We start from the raw sequence: 22,758 nt of genomic DNA on the forward strand, positions 1-22,758 counted from the left end.
CTCTTTCTCTCTTCCAGTCTCTCTCTATCTCTCTCCAACATATAACGCCTCTCTCTCCTAGCCTCTCTCTATCTCTCTCAACCATATAACGCTCTCTCTCTCTCCAGTCTCTCTCTTCTCCATCAAACGCTCTCTCTCAGTCTCTCTATGTCTCTCCACATATAACGCTCTCTCTCTCTTACTCTCTATGTCTCTCCACCATATAACGCTCTCTCTCCAGTCTCTCTCTATGTCTCTCCACCATATAACGCTCTCTCTCTCCAGTCTCTATCTATCTCTCCACCATATAACGCTTCTCTCAGTCTCTCTCTCTCTCTATTCTCTCCACCATATAACGCTCTCTCTCTTCAGTCTCTCTTATTCTCTCCACCATATAACGCTCTCTCTCTCTTCAGTCTCTCTATCTCTCTCCACCATATAACGCTTCTCTCTCTCTTCAGTCTCTCTATCTCCCACCATATAACGCTCTCTCTCTCTTCAGTCTCTCTCTATCTCTCCACCATATACGCTTCTCTCTCTTCAGTCTCTTTTATCCCACTATGCACCTCGGTTGTCTCTCCGATGAGGATTTTAAAATGAATGCGCTGTCGATATCGTCTGTAGCCTAACAGACGCGATGGAGGAATCTACACATCTCAGTTCTCCAGCGGCAGCCACCTGATGTAAACAAATCCAACCCAAGCGTTCTTTGGTGACGTGGTTGATTCTGTTACTGTTGATCATCTGTCCGAAAATCTGATTGGTCCGAACAGATCCTGTTCGGGCAATAATTGCTTCTCAACGGAGCGAGTCCAGACCGAACTTCCCGACCTCGAATTTTGTGGGCCGGGCTAAGTTCGGCTGGCATTCAGGCTACATAACCACTGAAAACTGTCAAAAAAATCTAACCAGAAATGTGCTGATTGATGTTGTTTTGGTACATTAAACCACGTTATAAAGCCCATGAGAACCGTTGGGAGTCAACCCACAGCCGCTCCACTGCCCTGCTGAAAATGTGAAGCAGAAACGCCTTAGATGTCAGATAACGTCCATAATAATTGGACTTTGGGTTCGATTTTCTGAAAGTTTTCAGTGGTTATGAGGAGCAATATGAGAGAGAAATTTGGTAATCACTGATCATTGTTTACGTACATTAAACCACGTTTTTATTCATTAGTAAGCTACAGGACAGCGTCTTTCAAACATGACCTGCGCAAAAGAGAAAAAAAAAATAATGAATGCATCATTGTACCCAGCACTTCTGGAAATGTACTTCTAAATGCGTCTCTGTCCCTAGCACATTTCAAACCAAACTGACGCCCATGGATTTACCCGTGACTCAATCTGGAAAATAATTCGATTTCGTATTTTTGACCCTCTGAATTTACCGTTGGATAAGCCTAGGCATGATACGGGACAGCTTAGGACGCTCCAGGCTGCAGCCATACCCGCCTCCACTAGACTAGAGAGTGACTGCACGTGTGTGTGTGTGTGTGTGTGTGTGTGTGTGTGTGTGTGTGTGTGTGTGTGTGACTATAAATGCAGCGCGTGTGAGAGCAAACCGTCCTTATAGCTTATTAGACCGATCACCCCCGAAATTGTGCAATGCAAAACAGGCTCATTGCAGCCACTAATACAGGGAGAATAGACCTGTCTTGCCAAATGGATTTCTGTTCCTTTTTTAACAGATTGCAAAGTGGCACTTTTATTTCTTTTCTTTGAAACTTGATACAAATTTTGACACAGCTGCACTTTTATTTTCTTTATTTTTGAACTTGCTGTTATTTGATGTAGATAGTTGCATTTCGATACAACTTGTTACTTCAATAAATTGGAACATTTTAAGCTTGTTGCGTATTTCATTAGCATTGTGTTGGGGCGATGGGGGCAGGTGGGGCTTGAAAATTCCCCCTTGTCCAAAGTGGGGAATGACCGAAAAAGTTTGAGAACCACTGATCTATAGGGTAATTTCCTTCATCCTCAGTTACATCTGCTCCCTCTCCTAACTCTTTATCTCCTTCGGGATCAAGGATGGAAGGTAGATCAGCGTCTGTAATGTTGACGATATCTAGACTTAGATCAACTTCTGCCAAGTTTTCGACTGGTCGAGCAACTGGGACCTCATCAAGGACTTGAGTCTGAGTCGGTTGTATTGAAGCAAACTCTGGCTGTGACAAAAAGTCTCCCCAGCTCATGGCGAGTGGTCGCGTTGGGTTCACATCCTCATCATCAGACTCTGAAGAGGATGTAGTATCCCCATTGTCCACAATCTGTGTTGGGCTTTGGACTTGCCCCTGCTGTGTCCTTGTTATAGGCCTGTGGGGCAGCTGGGGTTCATCACTTTCGGTAGGCAGTCTCACTAGATATCCAATAGGTAACAGATGATTGCGGTGAACAGTTTTCACAGCTCCGGTTCCCCTTTCTGGTTTTATTTGGTAGACTGGAAGATTGGGCATTTTCCCAACAACAATGTATGGCATTGACCTCCATTTGTCCTTCAGCTTGTGCTTTCCATTGACGCCAAAGTTCCTCAGCAGAACTCGATCTCCTTCTTCCAAGACTTGGTCTTTCACCAGTTTGTCATGGGCTCTTTTGTTCCTCTGGTGACTCTTATCAGCAGCTTCAGTAGCGAGTTGATAAGCTTTGTAAAGATCTGCTCTTAACTTAGTAACATACTGCTGGTACGTTGTACTCTTTCCACTTTCCTCCGACACTCCAAAACAGATGTCCACAGGTAGACGTGCTTCTCTTCCGGTGACAGTGATCTATTTAGTGGTGTATGTGACCTGACTAAGTTCATGTGTCATATAAAACACAATTCGTGTTGATAGAAGTACCAATGTTCGTGTAGAAACATTTTAATCACATCAAAATTTTCATGCTACGGCGCTGATAACCTCCGCCATCTTTGTCAGACCAAAGAATTTCTAATAAGGGAAGAAGTTTAATTCTCTCGTTACTTCCGGGTTCTGAACTGGTTGCAGTTCCACCAGAGATCCATATAGGGGGCGCTCACAGGCCAGTGCAGAATGAATGGAGGTCTATGGAGCTATACCCCTCAAAACCCACTTTTCTCAGGATATCATTTTTGGTCTAGTAATTTGAATGTTGCATTCGAAAGGGGAGGCTAAGAAAATACACACTGCTGGATGTTAGATTTTTTTTAAAGTGGCTTTTTTGTTCTAAAAAGCCTTTTAAAATGTCAATGACTGAATGACGTGATACACATATACGGTCAGAGATACTGCTTTACGGTGAGCTCTGAGTCGCTTCCTTTGTTCTCTCGAGGCATCGAAAACACAGCTGATAGGTTAGTCTCTGTTAATACAACACAGCTGATAGGTTAGACTCTCCCTGTTAATACACGTGCTAGAAAGTCAAAAAGACCACGCCGAAATATTCACTCTGACATTCAGGCTCTGCTTCGGATGCCGTAAAGCGGGATCTCCGGTCGTAATTAGTCCTTCACTGACCAATCAGCATCCATTAGCAGAATGCTAGCGTGTTATGGGCTACAACGACTCACCCTGTAAGAAATCAAAAGGACATAAGTACTCGTTCATTCAACTTTCGACCTATAACCCATGTTGAACTTGCAAAAACTCCAATCAAATCTGAGATTTCTCAACGACAATCGGGCGAAAGAGACACATTTAGCCGTCTAGCTCCATAGACTCCCATTCATTCTGCACTCGCGATCACCCCCAGTGGAACTCTGGTGGAACTGCAACCAAATTGGGTACAATGGGGCAGAATAGGGAGTGAACAGGCTCTCTGTAGATGGGCTCTGGCTGCACCAAGCAAGTCTAGCATTTACAGGAAGTATTATTCCTCCTTCAAAATAAACATGGGATTCACTCGCAGAAAAGGTGATTTATTAACCGTTAAAACACAACAAAGCATTAGATTTGTGTCTAGTTTCCAGATGAAAGAGTTGCTGATGGATAATAATACCTTTAGGCTACATATATTTTATCTTCCTTGACTTTTATTTGTATTTTAGAGTCATATATTTAATATTTTTTATCAGTTTCACTAATTTTGTCCGTGTGTGGATGGAGATCGTTTTTGTCTCAACATGCTGCTTCAAAAAGGAAAATGTAGTAGTGTAGATGTAACTTTATTCTAGTTTAGCTGCATTTATGTTTTCTCTGTAGCAAATGTTTTAACTGCTCTTTAATGTTTTATGTTAAGCTCTTAGAATTGCCTTGTTGCTGAAATGTGCTCTACAAATACAGCTGCCTTGCCTTGATCTCTTAACCCTTGTGTTGTCTTGACCCGTTTTTCTAAATGTCTATATCAGAAATATGGGTTTCCTTTTAACTATCTAATAACTATCTAATAACCCAAAAATAACATGGATGATTCCACACATCGCACTTCGCAAGTACAACTAAAGATAGGATCTCTACTTTCATTGACTTTTGGGTGTTTTATAAAAAAGAAAAAAATTGCATTTGGAAAAAAAAATGTTTCAAAACCAGACTGAATGTTATCTTATACAGAATCAGAATCAGAAGGATTTTTATTGCCAAGTACGTTTTTTAACACATACAAGGAATTTGTTTTGGTGTTGTTGGTGCACATCACACATTCTCTAAATGTAATATTAAACAATATAAGTATAGGTATAAACAATATAAGTATAAGTATATGTACACAGTATGTATTAAATTAAAAATAAAGATTAAAATAAAATAAATAAATAAAGAGCAAAGAGCCTTCTGTAATTATCCTTCCTTTAATATAAGTCTAAATAAGTCATAATTTCTGCTTCTTTAAATCAAGAATAAGGTATAATTTCCTATAAATTATGTTTATTGACCATGAATTGCAAAAATGTATTAAATGTAAAACTGGTAATAAGTTGGTGTTAGTGGTGTTTATACATGGTGGTGAAAAGAAGCGCTAAATGTAAAAAAAAAAAAAAAGAGTCAAAAACATTGAAAAAAGAGACAAAAGTGACAATATCAGAGACGAAAACGTCAGAAAAAAAAGTGTTGATTTTCAGGACAAGGTCAAGGACAAGGTCAAGGTAACTTTATTATCCCCGAGGGGCAATTATTTGTACAGCCAGCAGACACACATAAAGACAAGACAAACAACAACAACAGCGAAACATAAAATACCCACAATATCTAAACCACGCAAGTACATGGTCGAATGGAAGAAAACACAAGGGTTAAAAATGCTCGTTTAAATGCTACTGCTCACCTTCCTGCTTTTAAGAAAATCTGTGTACATGGAGGAATGGAAATCCAAGGGAATCTGGGCAATTGCTCCTTTTATGGACAGTAATGGACTCTTGCTACAGCACGAGGAGTTTTGTGAGAAATATCAACTTCAATGCAATGTCAATGTCGCTGAAATCAATGGTGAGAGAAGATAGGTACTCCAAGGTTTCTCCTGGTCTGAGGCAGCTCTGTATCCAAGGAATTGATTTCTGTGATTATAAATGTACCACCAAAGTTATTAGAAATATTCTATTGAAGGAATATTATCCCAATCCAGTAAAAAGACAATATATGTTGAAAGAATTTGGGGATGGAGAGGTTAAGAAAATAAGAAAAAGTTATATCGCATTTCCTCTTCTCCCGAAGGTAAAAGAGGTCTGAAATCTACCCAACAAACCAATTTTTAAGACTGAGGTTCAATTTTGATACTAATTACTGTGTTTTTTGTGAAAAAGAATTTGAGAATTTAGATCATGTATTTTTTCTGTGCGAGTCTGTGCAATCCTTCTGGAGAGATCTGCAGAGCTGCTTCCAGACCAAGGAAATGGAGATACCACCTCTGACAGTAAAGAATATAAAGTTTGGTGTTTTTCTGTTGAAGATAAGAAGGTAGATTTTGTTCTCAATAACTTGGTGCTGCTAGGAAAACATTTTATACATAAATGTAGATACTTTAAGACCAAACCCTCCCTGATCCATTGGAAGAATGAGTTCAATCTTTTGAAGTCATTGAAACGAGTTAAAGATAAAAAAGCCCTTGACTTGATCTATTTATTTGAAAATCTTAATTTAATTTGAGATAGCCCCTTCTCTTTATTTATTTTTTATTAATTTTCTTTTATATCATTCCTTATGTTGTCTTGTAAGTTATAAGCTCCTAGGTTTTGTTTTATATGCTCGACCCGAGGCAATAGCTCGGTTTTTTTTAGATGGATTTGTGATTGTGCCTTGTTTGTTTGTATATCTATGTTCTGAATAAATGAACAATAAAATAATAATAATAATAATAATAATAATAATAATAATAATAATAATAATAATAATAATAATAATAATAATAATAATAATAATAAAAAAAAAACTTCCTGCTTTTACTTTGAAGGTCCTGACCGGAACCTGTACTGTCTGGTGTTTTCATGTGACAGCTGCAGGGGGTGTTTCCTGTGTGTGGGCTGGGCGAGGCTCAGTGACAGCTGCGGAGCTTGGAGCGTCACTTTGAACCACAAATTAAAGATTTTAAAAACTAAAGTCCAGAAAGAAACGAGAAGAAGCGAAGAGTTGAATCTCTCAGCGGGAAGAAGAGCTGTTCTTTTCTTCACTTCCGGCAGAGAAACCTGGAGGAAAAACAACCCGCTGGTGAGTTCAGGTCCAGTCCCGTTATTTCTTCTCTTTGTCTGCATTTCTACACAAGATTCTGCTGAGATCAACATAACAAAAATACGAAAACAAAGGCCTAAAAAGTGTTTTTTTAATTTGTTTGACGTTTTTAAGTAACTTAAATCTTTAAAACAACGTTTTCTTTCAGTTATTTGCAGTTATTTAATTAAAAATTAAATATTTCCCTTCCTTACTGTGCATTATGACAAATGCAGGCTTCAGTATTATTATTTCCTGAGGTGCAATACATATTATAATCTCTGATAATAATGTAATACTTGCAGGACGATGCCAACAGACTTTATCATGGAAATATTCGAGGAGTGTTGTCACTAAAAATAGCTTGAAGCGATATAGACGCAATGTAAACACGATATGAAGAATATAGAGAAGATGGAGTGTTTTAGTGGAATAATAGGACAATAAACACACTATGAGGCATTCAAATCTTTGCAAATATTACTTTATACCTATACTTAATACCTTTTAAAAAGGGTAGAATATTTAATGCATCCACTTCAGAGCAGCTTAAACACATAGTAGGGATATTATAAATCTATATTATTTAAAAATACAAGGTAATATTGACAGAAAAGTGACAAAATAGAGCATCACACATACCATAAGTGGCACTAAAGCAACATTACAGGGAGGAAAAATGAATAAAAAGGCTTTAAAATGACAAGTGTTGAAATGAAATTATGTGTGATTTAACTGTAATCTCGTATACAAATATTATTAAAAAAAAGTACAGTAGAGACACTCCAGGACTGTGTGTGTGTGTGTGTGTGTGTGTGTGTGTGTGTGTGTGTGTGTGTGTGTGTGTGTGTGTGTGTGTGTGTGTGTGAGCTGCTGATGGTGAAATGGTTTGATCCATCTTTCTGTTTCCTGCTACGCATTTTCCTCCAACATCAGCAGCTCCAACAGACTGCTGCTGCTGCTGCAAGGGATGCTGGGAAACGAGGAGTGGGAAGGGTCCAATGTGACACATATGAGGGGGGGGATACAAAAAAAAAAACAGCACTTCTAGTGGACACTAACTGAACCCTTAAGATTTGAATGAGCCCATGACTTCTCCAGGGCCAACATCCCATTTTTCGATGTACTAATAGCTCAATCATCAGGCTGTGGTTGGTTCTGTCCAGCAGGGCTTCAGACCAGGGATCTTCAACATGGGGTCCGGGACCCCCAGGGGGTCCTCAGAGTCACTCCAGGGGGGGGCCTTCAAATTATTGTAAATTTTTGAAAGTTTTTTCAAAAATTAAAAAGTCTTAACATGATTCCAACATATTATTAGCAAATATCCACAGATACAACTCATCCCAAACGATTGACTTTTTCCACATTTGTTTCCCATTTAAGGGTTAACATTAAAACATGATTTATAAAATCATGGCAACAATTATCAGGCTATTTGAATATCTTAGTATTTTATGCAAAAAAAATATCTATAAATGCTTTAGGCTGCCCTAAAAGGTATTGTAGGACCAGAATAATATGCAACTTCATTTTATACAATAGTAGGAGGTCCCTGATCCGTCTTAAAAAACGTTGAAGACCCCTGCTTCAGACCGTTAGTGGTGTTTGAAACTGCGAGGAGCTTTTCTACAGTTATAAGAGAGGAAGCCCCCCCCTCCATTCACTGTAACAAACAGTCTCTGTTTGCTGCCTCCTAACAGCCGCTGACCCACTTATCTTTTATTCAACAAAACAACAGAACGGTGTCAGGTCTTTCACCGACTTGCAGCAGGAGAACACGCTTAGAAAAGAGTGCAAATATTTTCAGAAAAATAATTATTTATGTGACAGAATTTGAGCCTTTGAACAGATTTAGAAAATATACTTATTTGCTTCTGCAATTTTGGGAACTTGGGTAAACTGGAAGATAACTTCAGTATTTTTCTACCTGGACCCTAGTTTCCTATGTGTTTGTGTCTAACTAGTGACTGATGGGAGCAACACTCTTTGACATCGGTCCAGTATTGAGCAAGACAAAACAAGCTGCAATCTTACGTTATGGGCATTATTTTGAGGTATTTGGGCGTTTCTCATAATGACTTACAGCATCTTTTTTTCATCAGTGTCTGTGGGGGTTGTTGATGAGGCTGACTGTACTTACTTATGAATACTATAAACTATATTTAGTTCAAAATATTCTTGTTTTTGGCATAATCTGCTTTTTTTCTAGGGATAGACCGATTATCATCCCTGGCCCATTTTCGGGCCATTTTTTGGCAGTTTGCAGATCATCTGTATCTGCGTTTTATTTGCCTGATAACCGATAAAGTTAATGAATTAAAAAGTGTTCTACTTTGACTCGGCTCCAGCTCTGTGTCTGTCCCTCTGCTTCTCTGTTACTGGGCATTATGTTCAAAGTTTGTATTCATTTTTTCATCGGCCCAAAAAAACAGTACCGGTCGATCCCTATTAGGGCTGCACGATATGAAGAAAATATCTAATTGCGATTATTTTGACTGATATTGCGATTTGATTCACGTTATTGGAGGGAATGATCATTTTTGTCTCATTATTCTCATTTTCATTGAAAAATATTAAAATGAAAATGATTATAGTGTGATTTTTGTGAGAATCTGTACCAAACAAAAATATATTTTGTTTTTATTTTCATTTTCAAGATCTTTTTATGGGGGCTTTTCCCTTTATTCGATCGTGACAGTGGATAGACAGGAAAGGAGGGAGAGAGAGCGAGAGAGAGAGGGGATGACACGCAGCAAAGGGCCGCAGGTCGGATTCGAACCTGGACCGCTGCAAAGGACTCAGCCTACATAGGGCACACGCTCTTACTGGGTGAGCTAGAGGTCGCCCCATAAAGATTGTTTTCTGTAGTCTGTAGGACAGGATCTGTAGGCCGGGACGTCTCTGCAGCACCACACTACTTCCTTCAGAACGGTTTGACACATATTTTGCCTTTAACAAATATTGCGCCTCCCTGCGATTTGGATTCTGCTCTAGTCCATGTTGCGATTTCGATAAAATTGCTATTAATTGTGCAGCTCTAATCCCTATTTTTCACCTTGGGAATTAGGCCTGCACGATTCAGGGAAAAATATGAATCACGATTTTTTTAGCTTAGAATTGATATTACGATTCTCTGAAGTGTTTATTGCACACATGAACCATGACAAAACAAAACAAATTGGCAGTACCAAACATAGATTGTTTTTGGCACCTATAGCAAATCGTGCATCACCACAAGCCTGTAAACATAGAGGCTTCTATAAATGAAGAAAATAAAGTACATACTGGCCATTTAAGTACAGTAGGCTACCAAAAATAGTGACATATTACACAGTGAACTAAATATGGCCCTGATACAGGCTCTAGCTGAACTCCTTGAACATGTCTTTACATAATTAAAACATGTTAATGTCAATGTCAAATGCTTTCAATAAATTAATTGAAGGAAAAAAAAGTTAGAAGTTAGAAGTGATCCAGCTTTGTGATACCAGGAAAACTTGAGTAAAGCGCAAATATAGCTGCATAGCTCACATCTCTCACCTCGAGGTGCAGTCTGTCATCTGGTTTCTCGTGCACATGAAGTCACAGGAAAACAACACGTGACTTTACTTCTACAATCAGTCCCACCGAGGCTTCAGAGAGTCTGCCGGAGTTCAAGTTCCTCCCAGCAGACACAGAGTTAACAGGAAACATGAGCTCAGAGTCACAGCCCCTCTGTTTTGCTCTCCTTTCTTTCTTCTGCATATTTTCCCAGACTGCTGCTGCTGCTGCTGCTGCTGCAGGATGTGAGAGAACCACAACACGAAACCAACCGAAATAAAACTGAAGAGGCCACGAAGACATCTGAGCAGGGACGAGTTTGAAGGTACGGCTTAAGAAACTTTAGAAATATCCTGACTAGAGCTGCAAAGATTAACCGATTTCAATCAATTCAGCTTGATTTCAGACACACAGGGTTGATTAGTTGTCAACTATTAAATTCATCTCCAACTGTTGTGATAATGGATTCATCGGTTTGAGGCATTTTTTATGAAAAAAAAAGTAAAACATTTGGTAACACTTTACTTGAAGGTAACTACATAAGAGTGACATGACACTGATCATGACACATGAACACATGAACCCTAACCCTAACCCTAACAGTCTTATCGCTACAGCAGTGTCTCTGTGTGTGCTTATGTGTTGTTGATGGGTCCTAATGTGTGTCTATGCACTTTCACCTTTGTCTACTGAACTGAATTGAATTTATTTCAGGATAACCCCTTGAGATGTAGCATCTCATTTTCAAGGGGGTCCTGCACATATATACCAACACAAAGGTTAATCATACAGTACATATACAATTGCTACTGTGTATGATACTTGTGTAATGTTTTTCTCACGCCATCAACCTGCCAGTGGTCATGATCTGGAATTGTGGTCGTGTTATTCTACTTGTCTATGCTTATGTCTTTCTTGTTTATGTGTATTTGTTGTATAGTTGTAGCGTATCTATTGTTTTAAGCCATCAACCTGCTTTAGGGACTGCAGATGAAAATTAGCCTGCATGGCTAAATCTGGCACATTTATATGTTTGACTCTGTACTCATGTTGATTCATGTGCGCTGTCCCTTCTTAAATAAAGAAATCTAAAAAACATTCAAAAAAAACCCAATGGGCCACAGTTTTGTAGGAACCAATGGGCCACAGTTTTGTCCCATTGACACATTGTTGGTTGGTGTGTGCTCGCCGGATGTGTTGACTGTGTGTTTCTCACTGCTGGTGTCGGCTTTCTGATGTCTTTCACAGATCGGAGGAAGACTTAGCTCGGCTTCACACAAACATGGCTCTGTTCTTCTCCGGGGCCGTTACAAGTACGTACATCCTACACACACATCACATCTGCATCGGCACTTTTTCTGTTAAGGCAGAGCAAGGCAAGGCAGCTTTATTCGTATAGCACAGGGCAATTCAAAGTGCTTTACATTAAAACATTAAAGAGTAGTTCAAAATATAAAATACGAGAATAATGATTACAGTTCAGTATAAGAAATTAACTATTATTTAAAGAAAGGCAGCATCAAAAAGAAGAGTCTTCGCCCTTGATTTAAAAGAACTGAGAGTTGCAGCGAACCTGCAGTTTTCTGGGAGTTTGTTCCAGATATGTAGAGCATAAAAACTGAACGCTGCTTCTCCCTGTTTAGTTCTGACTCTGGGGACAGAAAGCAGACCTGAACCCAGAAGACCTGAGAGGTCTGGGTGGTTCATAATCAGTGGTGTAGTCTAATGTATTGCAGTGGGTATACTGTGTGTATATATATATATATATATGGGCATTCTGATACACTTTTATAAATCAATTTACTGTATAAATACCTTTATGTAGCCTATGCAAAGATAAAAAAACACATGACAATTCTAAATATGTCAAAAATATAATGGAAAGTATGTTACATGAGCATCTTTAAGTGGGTATATGGAAATCCTGGAGCTTTCTTAGTGGGTATACTGTGTATACCTGCGTATCACGTAGACTACACCACTGCTCCTAATGTAGCAGCAGATCAGAAATGTATTTTTTCCCCCAAACCGTTTAGTGCTTTATAAACCAAAAGAAGTATTTTGAAATCAATAGACACTTTTCTGTCCACTCAAAGTAGTGAGTCGTGTTTATCTTTGTCGCTGTGCACGCTCTGGACCTGCAAACATTTGATGGATTTGATCAAACGTGCGGCGTCCTGTCTGTCACATTCCTGCAGAGTTTTTAATCAGCGTCACGTCAGCTCGGCGGCTCAGAAGCGTACGGTTACTCAAGTGGTTTCCCCGGCCGAGCTCAGGAATGCTCTCTGGCTCCTCAGGCTGATAAAAGCCAAGTCGTCTCTATTTAGAAGCACAGAACAGACATGTTTCATAAGTGTGTGTGTGTGTGTGTGTGTGTTCCTGTTTAACTACATTCGTGGGGTCCAAAAACCGGGAGTCCAGTATACTTGTGGGGTCCCAACAAGTTTAAAGGGCTGTTTGAGCGTTAAGACTTGGTTTTAGGATTAGGGTTAGAATTAGGTTATGGTTAGGGTTAGGGTAAGGGTTAAGGTTAGGCATTTAGTTGTGATGGTTAAGGTGAGGGTAAGGGTTAAGGTTAGGCATTTAGTTGTGATGGTTAAGGTTAGGGTAAGGGTTAAGGTTAGGCATTTAGTTGTGATGGTTAAGGTTAGGGTAAGGGTTAAGGTTAGGCATTTAGTGGTGATGGTTAAGGTTAGGGTAAGGGGCTAGGGAATGCATTATGTCAATGATGGGTCCCCACAAAGATAGAAAAACGCTGTGTGTGTGTGTGTGTGTGTGTGTGTGTGTGTGTGTGTGTGTGTGTGTGTGTGTGTGTGTGTGTGTGTGTGTGTGTGTGTGTGTGTGTGTGTGTGTGTGTGTGTGTGTGTGTGTGTGTGTGTGTGTGTGTGTGTGTGTGGAGTTATCTGTTTATTAGTTTAACTTATGTTAGGGCTGTGCAATTAATCAAAATGTTATCAAGATTTTGGGCTCCTAATGATCACAAACACAATGTCATTGAGAAAAATTCTATTCTACTGAACAAAATTATGACCACAACACTTTAGTTATTGCCCCCATTATTCATGAGCTGAACTCAAAGATCTAAGACTTTTTTCTATGTACACAAAAGGCTTATTTCTCTCAAATATTGTTCACTAATCTGTCTACCCTCCCTCACCCTAACACCAGACACTGACTAATAATAATAAGATGATTTCTTATATGATCTGTTGTTCAGGTTCTCCAATAAAACGAAGGTTGCGGGCCAATGACTCCTGTCAGAGGTAAGAATGTCTATTATTATTATTATTATTATTATTATTATTATTATTATTATTATTATTATTATATTTTGTTAACTTTCCTGCATGTTATCTGCTGCCACAGACCCTGTTGATTATATCTGGTAGATCTGGCAGGTGGGGGAACCCTAAATCCAAATTCCATTCTCAAATTTAACACTTTCAAGTTTCAAGTTTGGACCTCCTTAAAGTGCCCATATTATGAAAAAAACACTTTTTTCTGGTGATTTGGGGTAATATTTTGTGTCTCTGGTGCTTCCACACACATACAAACTTTGAAATAAATCCATCCATGGTGTTCTGAGTGAGATCTGGTTCCTGAATGTGTCCTACCTTCAGTCTCCTGGTGAGCTGGTCAAAACCTGCACGGCTTTCTACGGCACTAGCCGAAACGAGCTGGCTAACCGCAACCGTTAGCTCGTAATGCTAACGCTAGCATGCTACCTCGTTCTCGATAGCAAAGCGCTGCTACAACACACACAAGATCACCATAATCTACCAAAAGAACTACTTCCATGTGCTCCCTGGTTTAGAAGAAGTCTCCCAGCTGATCCTGCCTTGTAACTGACTGAAGTTGGAGAAACAGCCTTTCTTTTACTGTCTATGGAGCTAGCTGACATGCTCTACATCTGAGCTACTGAGCATGTGCGAGTGCAATCAAAGATAGTACAGAAGAAGAAGAAGAAGAAAAGAGGTCTCACTCTGTAGCTAAAACAGAGACCTGAACACAGGGTGAAAAGAGGATCTGCAGCAGTGAGAGAGAGCTGTGCAGTACAACAACAATATGGTGTTTTTAGAAAATTAAACCATGTAAACCTATTCTGGTACAACCTTAAAATACAGTTATGAACCTGAAAATGAGCAGAATATGGGCGCTTTAATGCCTGTCTGTGTCTCCCCCAGCCTGGACCTGTCTCTCCTCTCTCCCGACTCCTCGTACGTCTGTTACTCGTCGGCCGACGGCGGCGACCCGGCCTCGTGCCGTCGCTCGCCGCGTCTCCTTACCAACGGTTACTACGACGTCACCGAGGACAGCTTCTCCTGGGACGACCACGGCAACGTGTCGCTCACGCCCTGCACAACCAGCGTGTCCTACAAGGAGAACCTCGTCAGGTCAGAGCAGCTTCAAACTGACTCACAATGCACACATCATACACTTCACACTTCTGTGTGTGTGTGACTGTTTGTTTTATCGTTTTATCTCGGCGCTGCAGAAAAAAGTTTGGGAACCACCAAACTAAATAAAGTTTGAATCATCGGAATTATTCAGTTTATGGTGCTGTAAACTTCGGCAACTGTTAGAAACACACACACAGAGACACACACACACATAGAGATACACACACAGAGACACACACACACATAGAGATACACACACAGAGACACACACACACATAGAGATACACACACAGAGAGTCCCACACACATAGAGTCAAACATAGTCACACACACACACACACACACATAAATAGTCACACACACACACACACAAACACATACATAGTCACACGCACACACAGACACACACATATACATAGCACACACACACACACATAAATAGTCACAACAAATATATACATACACACACACATAGTCTCACACACACACACCCCTCTCTTTACAGCGATGAGGTCATCTTCAGATGTCGAGCAGGTTTAAAGCTGTAAATTCTTCCCGTGTGATGCCTGCCGTGTTTCGGGATCCAGGGTGTGATGTCATCTGTCACGGTTGCTAGGAGACCCGCGTGTTATTGAAAGCTTCATCATCAACATCAGAAGAAGTTTCTTTGTCCTGTTATAAAAACGGACGATCCCGCAGGATCACACACTGGAGATTACTTTCATCTTCTGTTAAACGAGAAAAACACTGAATTCAACATCAAAGGTCCAGTGTGTAACGTGTGTAGTTGTTCACAAACTCCACCATCAATTCCAGGTATTCCTTTGTGTGTGTGTGTGTGTGTGTGTGTGTGTGTGTGTGTGTGTGTGTGTGTGTCTGTGTGCATCTGTGTGTGTGTGTGTGTGTGTGTGTGCGCGTGTCTCTGTGTGTGTGTGTGTCTCTGTGTTTGTGGCTCTGTGTGTGTGTATGTGTGTGACTGTGTGTGTGTGCGTCGCGCGGCGGTGTGTGTGACTATCCTACCTTGTGTGTGTGTGTGTGTGTGTGTGTGTGTGTGTGTTTGTGTGTGTGTTCCATTTCTGAAATTTGGGTTTTCTTTCAACCTAACTGTCAAAGAAATAACGTGGATGGTTCCCTACAACGCTCTTCACAAGTAATATAAATGATCAGTTCACTACTTTCATTGAATTTTATTGTATTTGAAAATAAATGTTGTAAAAAGCTTCAAAAGCGTGAGAAAATAATCGACCAAAACATCCAAATAATCAACAAAAAATGTCAGAAATAGTGACAAAAAACAGGAAGAAATCGACAAAACATCCCAAAAAAAAACACTGGAAAAAAATCAAAAAGAAATGTCAGAAATAGTGACAAAAAACCTTGAAAAAATCGTAGCCTCGTTAAGAGAAATAAAGATTATAATCTTATTACTCATCACTTCCTGTTTGTTCTTCTTCTCTCAGGGTTTTCCGACGGCGCCGGCGACAGCGGCCTGGCGGCGCCCTGGCTCGCCTGCTGAGCGACGTGACGGAGAGCTGCCAGTCCTGGCTGGACCAGAAGGTCTTCGGAGGCGTGTTCAGGACGGGACAGAACCGGGATCAGGACCAGGACCAGGACCAGGATTGGACCGGGACGGGCCAGGAAAGCCCCGCCCCGCTGGACGAGTCTTCCTGGTTCAACAGCACCGAGCTGGACGACAGCCGCGGCTTCACTTACGGTGGGTAACGGACACACACACACACACACACACACACACACACACACACACACACACACACACACACACACACACACAGACAGATACACACACACACACACACACACACACACACACACAGATACACACACACACACACACACACACACACACACACACACACACACACACACAACACAGATACACACACACACACACACAGATACACACATACACACACACACACACACACAGATACACACACACACACACACACACACACAGATACACACACACACACACACACACATAGTCACACACTCACACACAGACACACATAGTCTGTTACGTTAAATAGAACAGTCACATGATCAAACAGCTGGGAGTTTTAAATCGACCTATAGGGTTGTGTATGTAAGAGGATGTACACACACAGCAGGTGTAACACAGCCGACACTCCATGTTAAAACACATAAATATAAAAACACATAAATATAAATGTACATAAATATAAATGTACGTTTCTCTCTTTCAGACCACACTGAGATCCCGCCCCCTCCCGACAAAGAGGCCCCGCCCCCGACGCTGCTCATCCAGGAGGAGATTTGTTCTGAGATCTGTCAGTCGACGGAGCGGTTCACCCAATCGCTGGGCGGCCTCTCTGAAGTCCCGCCTCCCTCACCCTTCTACACCAACAGCTGCTGCCAGACCTCGCCTGAGCCCGCAGGTGACAACAGTAGAGAGTAGTATGTAGAGAGACAGCAGTAGAGAGTAGTATGTAGAGAGACAGCAGTAGAGAGTAGTATGTAGAGAGACAACAGTAGAGAGTAGTATGTAGAGACAGCAGTAGAGAGTAGTATGTAGAGAGACAGCAGTAGAGAGTAGTATGTAGAGAGACAACAGTAGAGAGTAGTATGTAGAGAGACAACAGTAGAGAGTAGTATGTAGAGAGACAGCAGTAGAGAGTCAGTATAGAGAGACAGCAGAGAGTAGTATGTAGAGAGACAACAGTAGAGAGTAGTATGTAGAGAGACAACAGTAGTATGTAGAGAGACAGCAGTAGAGAGTAGTATGTAGAGAGACAGCAGTAGAGAGTAGTATGTAGAGACAGCAGTAGAGAGTAGTATGTAGAGAGACAGCAGTAGAGAGTAGTATGTAGAGAGACAGCAGTAGAGAGTAGTATGTAGAGAGTAATATGTAGAGAGACAGCAGTAGAGAGTAGTATGTAGAGAGTAGTATGTATAGAGACAACAGTAGAGAGTAGTATGTAGAGAGTAATATGTAGAGAGACAGCAGTAGAGAGTAGTATGTAGAGAGACAACAGTAGAGAGTAGTATGTAGAGAGACAGCAGTAGAGAGTAGTATGTAGAGAGACAACAGTAGAGAGTATGTAGAGAGACAGCAGCAGAGAGTAATATGTAGAGAGACAGCAGTGAGTAGTATGTAGAGGCAACAGTAGAGAGTAGTATGTAGAGAGACAGTAGAGAGTAATGTAGAGACAGTAGAGAGTAGTATGTAGAGAGACAGTAGTAGAGAGACAGCAGTAGTATGTGAGATAATATGAGAGACAGTGGTGAGACAACAGTAGAGAGAGACAGTGTAGAGACAACAGTAGAGAGAAGTGTAGAGAGACAACAGTAGAGACAACAGTAGAGAGAGACAGTAGAGAGACAGCAGTAGAGAGACAGTAGAATAGTAGAGAACAGTAGTAGTGAGAGACAGTGAGAGTAATATGTAGAGACAGTAGTATGTAGAGACAACAGTAGAGTAGTATGTAGAGACAGTGCAGAGAGACAGTGGTATGAGAGACAACAGTAGAAGGAGAGACAGTAGTGTAGAGAGACAACTAGTAGAGAGACAGTGAGTAGTATGTAGAGAGACAACAGTAGTGAGTATGTAGAGACAGTAGTAGTGGAGAGACAGTAGTAGTGGTGGAAACAGTAGTAGTGGTATGAGAGCAGTGAGAAGTAGTGTAGAGAGCAGTGGAATGGTATGGAGATGTGTCACCAAGAAGTACTGTTTGTTTTGATTGAATGGTTATAATGTCCGTTTCCTCTGACGTGTTTCTGTGTTTGTGTTCCAGGGTTAACGATGAAGACCCTTCTCCTTTTCATCTTCGCCATCTTCATCTTCACCGCTCTATACTCAGGGTAAAACTCACATTTTTTTATTTCCAAACATCATTTATTAATCAGATAATCTGTGTAAGTACTTATGCAGCTTTAATGAGTCTCCCCCTGCTGGACATTAGACAGAATGCAGCTTTAAGGAGCTTCAGCATTGAGGACTGAAGTCTGAGCTGAATCCTCAGTCTTGTTGTTGTTGTTGTTGTTGTTGTTGTTGTTGTTTCTCTACGTATTCGGAGTCGACCCTGAAATGTTTCGGACTCGTTCCTCCTGCAGGTGTGTCTTGTGGAGCGCCAGCGTCACATCCACCGTGTTCATGACGATCTCAACATGTATGCGTGAGTATCTCATCAAGTTCAACTGTTTTTATGTTTCTGTCGGTCAAACACGAAGGCCCTTGTGAGCGGGTTAGCTCAGTTGGTGGAGCGGGCGCACATATATAGAGGTTTACGGCCTTTTGCTGCATGTCATTCCCTCTCTCTCTCTCTCTCTCTCTCTCTCTCTCTCTCCCCTTTCATGTCTTCATCTGTCCTGTGAAGTTTGGGGCCTAAAATGCCCTCAAAAAATAATCTAAACATGATGGACCTCAGTGTTTTCCCCTCCGTTTGTGGACACTTAGGTGCACAGATTTGGCGGTGCAGATTTAGGGGTCTTTTCTTCAGAAAATGTGATATTTTTAAATAAAAGAAATGTGGAAATTGACATAAACTTGGACCATTATTATTGGAAAAGCTAGAGCACTTAATACATAAATGACACTCAAAAAGCTTAAAAACAATACCTACAATCAGTAGATCTGAGAAAAGTCTTTTAGTGCGTTTGATGCAACAATTTTTGGGCGCTTTTTACATTCATTCAAGCTCAGGTGCTGCCAAAAAACGTCTCCGGTGCTGCACCTAAGACTTATAATGGCAGGGAAGAGCCTGGATCTGTTGCAGGGTTTTTCCTGCATAGTAGGGCTGCTCGATTTAATGGAAAAAAATATAATCACGATTATTTCGGTCAATCACGATTAGTTGACTTCTGGAAAGATGTTGCAATTATTGAACTTAAAAAACAGTGGAAAAAGTTCAATAAATCAACAGTAAAAAAACACATACAACTGTGAACTTTGTCTTAATACTTTTCCTATTTAAACTTTATTTTTTCATTCAAAACAAAAGAGAAAAATAAGAAAATAAGAGTTTACTTGCAAAACATAATGAGCTAAATAATTGTATTTCTTGATTATTCTGTTTTTGTGATCGTTGGGAGCCGAAATCATAATCACGATTACATTAAGATTAATTGCATTAATAGCCCTACTGCATAGACAAAGTCTTGGCGCCCCCGAAAAGAGATTTTAGCCAGCGCCAAAGGAAAATGATGAGCGCCAAAGCGTCTGATTTTCAGCAGCCAGCCTCGCCCTGATCCACAGCTGCTACACGCGACTGGCGCTGATTTGACCGGATGTGAACGCTCCGTTTTGAGGCGCTAGTGTTAACGGGATCTCTGTTTCCATAGTAACACTGTACCGGACCCTCTTGGGGACGTGGCTAATAAAAACTTGTTTCTCGTTTCTCTTTCAGTTCTGACCAAGTCGGGCCCGATGGGCGAGTGGAGGAGGGCGAAGACGGAGGTGAGTCCGAAAATCAAACAAGTTCCTCTTCATTGTTGTCGACTGGCAGCGAAGAAACAACTCTTTTTTTTTTTGTTACAAAAAGCAGCTGAGAGAATCTTTTGTTGCTATAACAACAGCTACTGCTACAGTCTCCTAGAGCGCTACGTGGAGCGGTGCTAACGTTAGATAAAACACAGTGGTGGAGCGAGCTAGAGAAAGAACAGAGAGAGAGAGAGGTGCTAACGTTAGATAAACAAAGTGGTGGAGTGAGCTAGAGAAACGAGAGAGAGAGAGAGAGAGAGAGAGAGATATATTGCGTTAAGATAAACAAAGTGGTGGAGTGAGCTAGAGAAAGGAGAGAGAGAGAGAGAGAGAGAGAGAGAGAGAGATATGTTAACGTTAGATAAATAAAGTGGTGGAGCGAGCTAGAGAAAGAACAGAGAGAGAGAGAGGTGCTAACGTTAGATAAACAAAGTGGTGGAGTGAGCTAGAGAAACGAGAGAGAGAGAGAGAGAGAGAGAGAGAGAGAGAGAGAGATGTTAACGTTAGATAAACAAAGTGGTGGAGTGAGCTAGAGAAACGAGAGAGAGAGAGAGAGAGAGAGAGAGAGAGAGAGAGAGAGAGAGAGAGAGATGCTAACGTTAGATAAACAAAGTGGTGGAGTGAGCTAGAGGAAGAACAGAGAGAGAGAGAGGTGCTAACGTTAGATAAACAAAGTGGTGGAGTGAGCTAGAGGAAGAACAGAGAGAGAGAGAGGTGCTAACGTTAGATAAACAAAGTGGTGGAGTGAGCTAGAGAAAGAACAGAGAGAGAGAGAGGTGCTAACGTTAGATAAACAAAGTGGTGGTGTGAGCTAGAGAAACGAGAGAGAGAGAGAGAGAGAGAGAGAGAGAGAGAGAGAGAGAGAGATGTTAACGTTAGATAAATAAAGTGGTGGAGCGAGCTAAAAAGAAAGAGAGAGAGAGAGAGAGAGAGAGAGAGAGAGAGAGAGAGATGTTAACGTTAGATAAATAAAGTGGTGGAGCGAGCTAGAGAAAGAACAGAGAGAGAAAGAGAGAGAGAGCGGTGCTAACGTTAGATAAAACAAAGCGAGTTCCTGGTCATATCATATAACTCGCTGTGCTCCGACTCCATTTTTTCATGTTGTTATGGAAACAACAGGTCTGGCTACTCCGCTTGTCATTGGTCGGCTGTCAAAAAAGTTTTGTTTTTTTTCTCAGAGAAGTTGAAACTTTTTTCAACTTCAAAAAGACGCTCCGAGCTGCAGAAAAACAGTCGGCTGTGGCGTTTAAAAAAGCTCTCAGGACATTTTAAAAAAACACGGTTTACTCCACACTAGGATCATAACGTAAAACAGACGCTGGCAGCTTTAAAAGAAAGACGCCAGGTGTGTGAAGAATAGCCTAACTGACCAAGCGATTGTGTTTTTCAGGATATCACATCGAGAAACGAGTGAGAGAAGCGACAGTCTCCAAGAGTCTGCGAACGTGAAACTGGAAGAGTGACAGAAAAGCTCTGACGGGACTCGGTAGAAATATCTCTCTAACTGTGTTTGCATGTAAGTTGCACTTAAAGTCACGCTGAGCTCCCGAAATCGCTTTACAGCAACACCTGTCGGACGCTTTGACTGCAAATGGAAACTCTCTGAATGTAAATCGATCTCTAAATATGTGTTTTTGCGCCGACAAGACGGGCTGAAGTTTTTAAAACAGTTTGAAATTGAATTAAAGACACATTTTCAACATTTTAGCTTTAAATTCGAAGCAAAAATGGCAGAAAGATCGACATTTTTATAAGTATAAAAAGTTTAAAAGCAGAATCAGACAGCGTGTTTGTTGTTAGAAAGCTGAAGGAGCTCATTAACAAGGTGACTTAAGTTACTGTAGTTTAGCTAGAAAAGTATCCATATCAAATATATAAAACATCCAAATGTAACTTGTGTATTTTTGAAATATATATACGTGAATCTTTCTATTGTTAAAAAGATGAACTTGGCTATTTTGGGGCTGTCCAAAGTAACCAAACGTCAGACTGAACTCTGACTGAACAAACCCAGCGGAAGCCTCACTTCTTTTCAAAATAAGAGCTGCAAAAACTACATAAAAAAACAAACACCTGAAGTTCTAGTTGATCTACGAGGAAGTTGTAACCCACGGGAAGATAAGCGCCGTTTTATTTTCCTGAGGAAACTGAATTAAGACTTTTATTCCAAAACGAAACAATCAAAAGAAATCAAGCTGTACATTAAAAGCCGCAGATTTTATTGTGAAAATCTGAGCTATGGTTTCCTGGATAGAGTTCTGACGAGAAAGGGCTTTGTCGGTACAAAACGATAATTTGTGATGTCAGTAAATGCATCAGAAGAAGGAGACGTTTAGTTTGTTAAAGTGTAACTACTGTTGTTCACTAAACTCCACCAGACTCCATGTAAATAATCACGAATTTTAGCATCTTAAAACACACTTTATTCAAAGTTGACAGAAACAAAATATAACTAAGAAAAGCCCTTTTGGGTCGTCTTTCCACTTTTCCAACCATCACAACTCTAGTTGTGGTTGAAATAAACACATAGTTTACTGATTTACATGTGACAATATGTTGGCTCTATACACGCTAAAAGTACTGTTTTTTAAATGGAGTCTGGTGGGTTTAGCGCTAGCGACTTCAGAGCTGTTTCTGGTTAAACAGAAAGGTCTCAAAGAGGTTTTAAAAGGTCTATCTCTGTAGGGATCCTTTCCATAATGTTGTCAGACACTTAGAATATTAATCTGAGTCTGTCAACGGCAACAACTGGACTTTTAGTGGACCAAATTGACCAAAATCCCATAAG

General features: G+C 40.6%; 1 protein-coding gene across 3 annotated transcripts; it reads left to right on the top strand.

The window, feature by feature from the left end:
* The first annotated feature begins 6,372 nt into the window (after nucleotides 1-6,372).
* Nucleotides 6,373-21,863, top strand: tmem71 (transmembrane protein 71). 3 transcript variants are annotated; one of them, XM_039814903.1, is made up of 11 exons: nucleotides 6,373-6,569; nucleotides 10,324-10,434; nucleotides 11,348-11,422; nucleotides 13,327-13,372; nucleotides 14,294-14,503; nucleotides 15,970-16,223; nucleotides 16,738-16,929; nucleotides 18,286-18,352; nucleotides 18,605-18,666; nucleotides 19,897-19,946; nucleotides 21,361-21,863. In XM_039814903.1, exons 3-11 carry the CDS (start codon nucleotides 11,392-11,394, stop codon nucleotides 21,382-21,384), a joined length of 936 nt encoding a protein of 311 aa, XP_039670837.1. In that variant the 5' UTR covers nucleotides 6,373-6,569; nucleotides 10,324-10,434; nucleotides 11,348-11,391; the 3' UTR covers nucleotides 21,385-21,863. The 3 variants fall into 3 exon arrangements, with proteins under 3 accessions (XP_039670837.1, XP_039670836.1, XP_039670838.1); XM_039814902.1 differs by having other exon boundaries at nucleotides 11,358-11,422; XM_039814904.1 differs by lacking the exon at nucleotides 6,373-6,569 and adding an exon at nucleotides 8,338-8,623 and having other exon boundaries at nucleotides 11,358-11,422.
* Nucleotides 21,864-22,758: the final 895 nt, after the last annotated feature.

This window comes from Perca fluviatilis, chromosome 11 (genome assembly GCF_010015445.1).
Source record: "Perca fluviatilis chromosome 11, GENO_Pfluv_1.0, whole genome shotgun sequence".
NCBI lineage: Eukaryota > Metazoa > Chordata > Actinopteri > Perciformes > Percidae > Perca > Perca fluviatilis.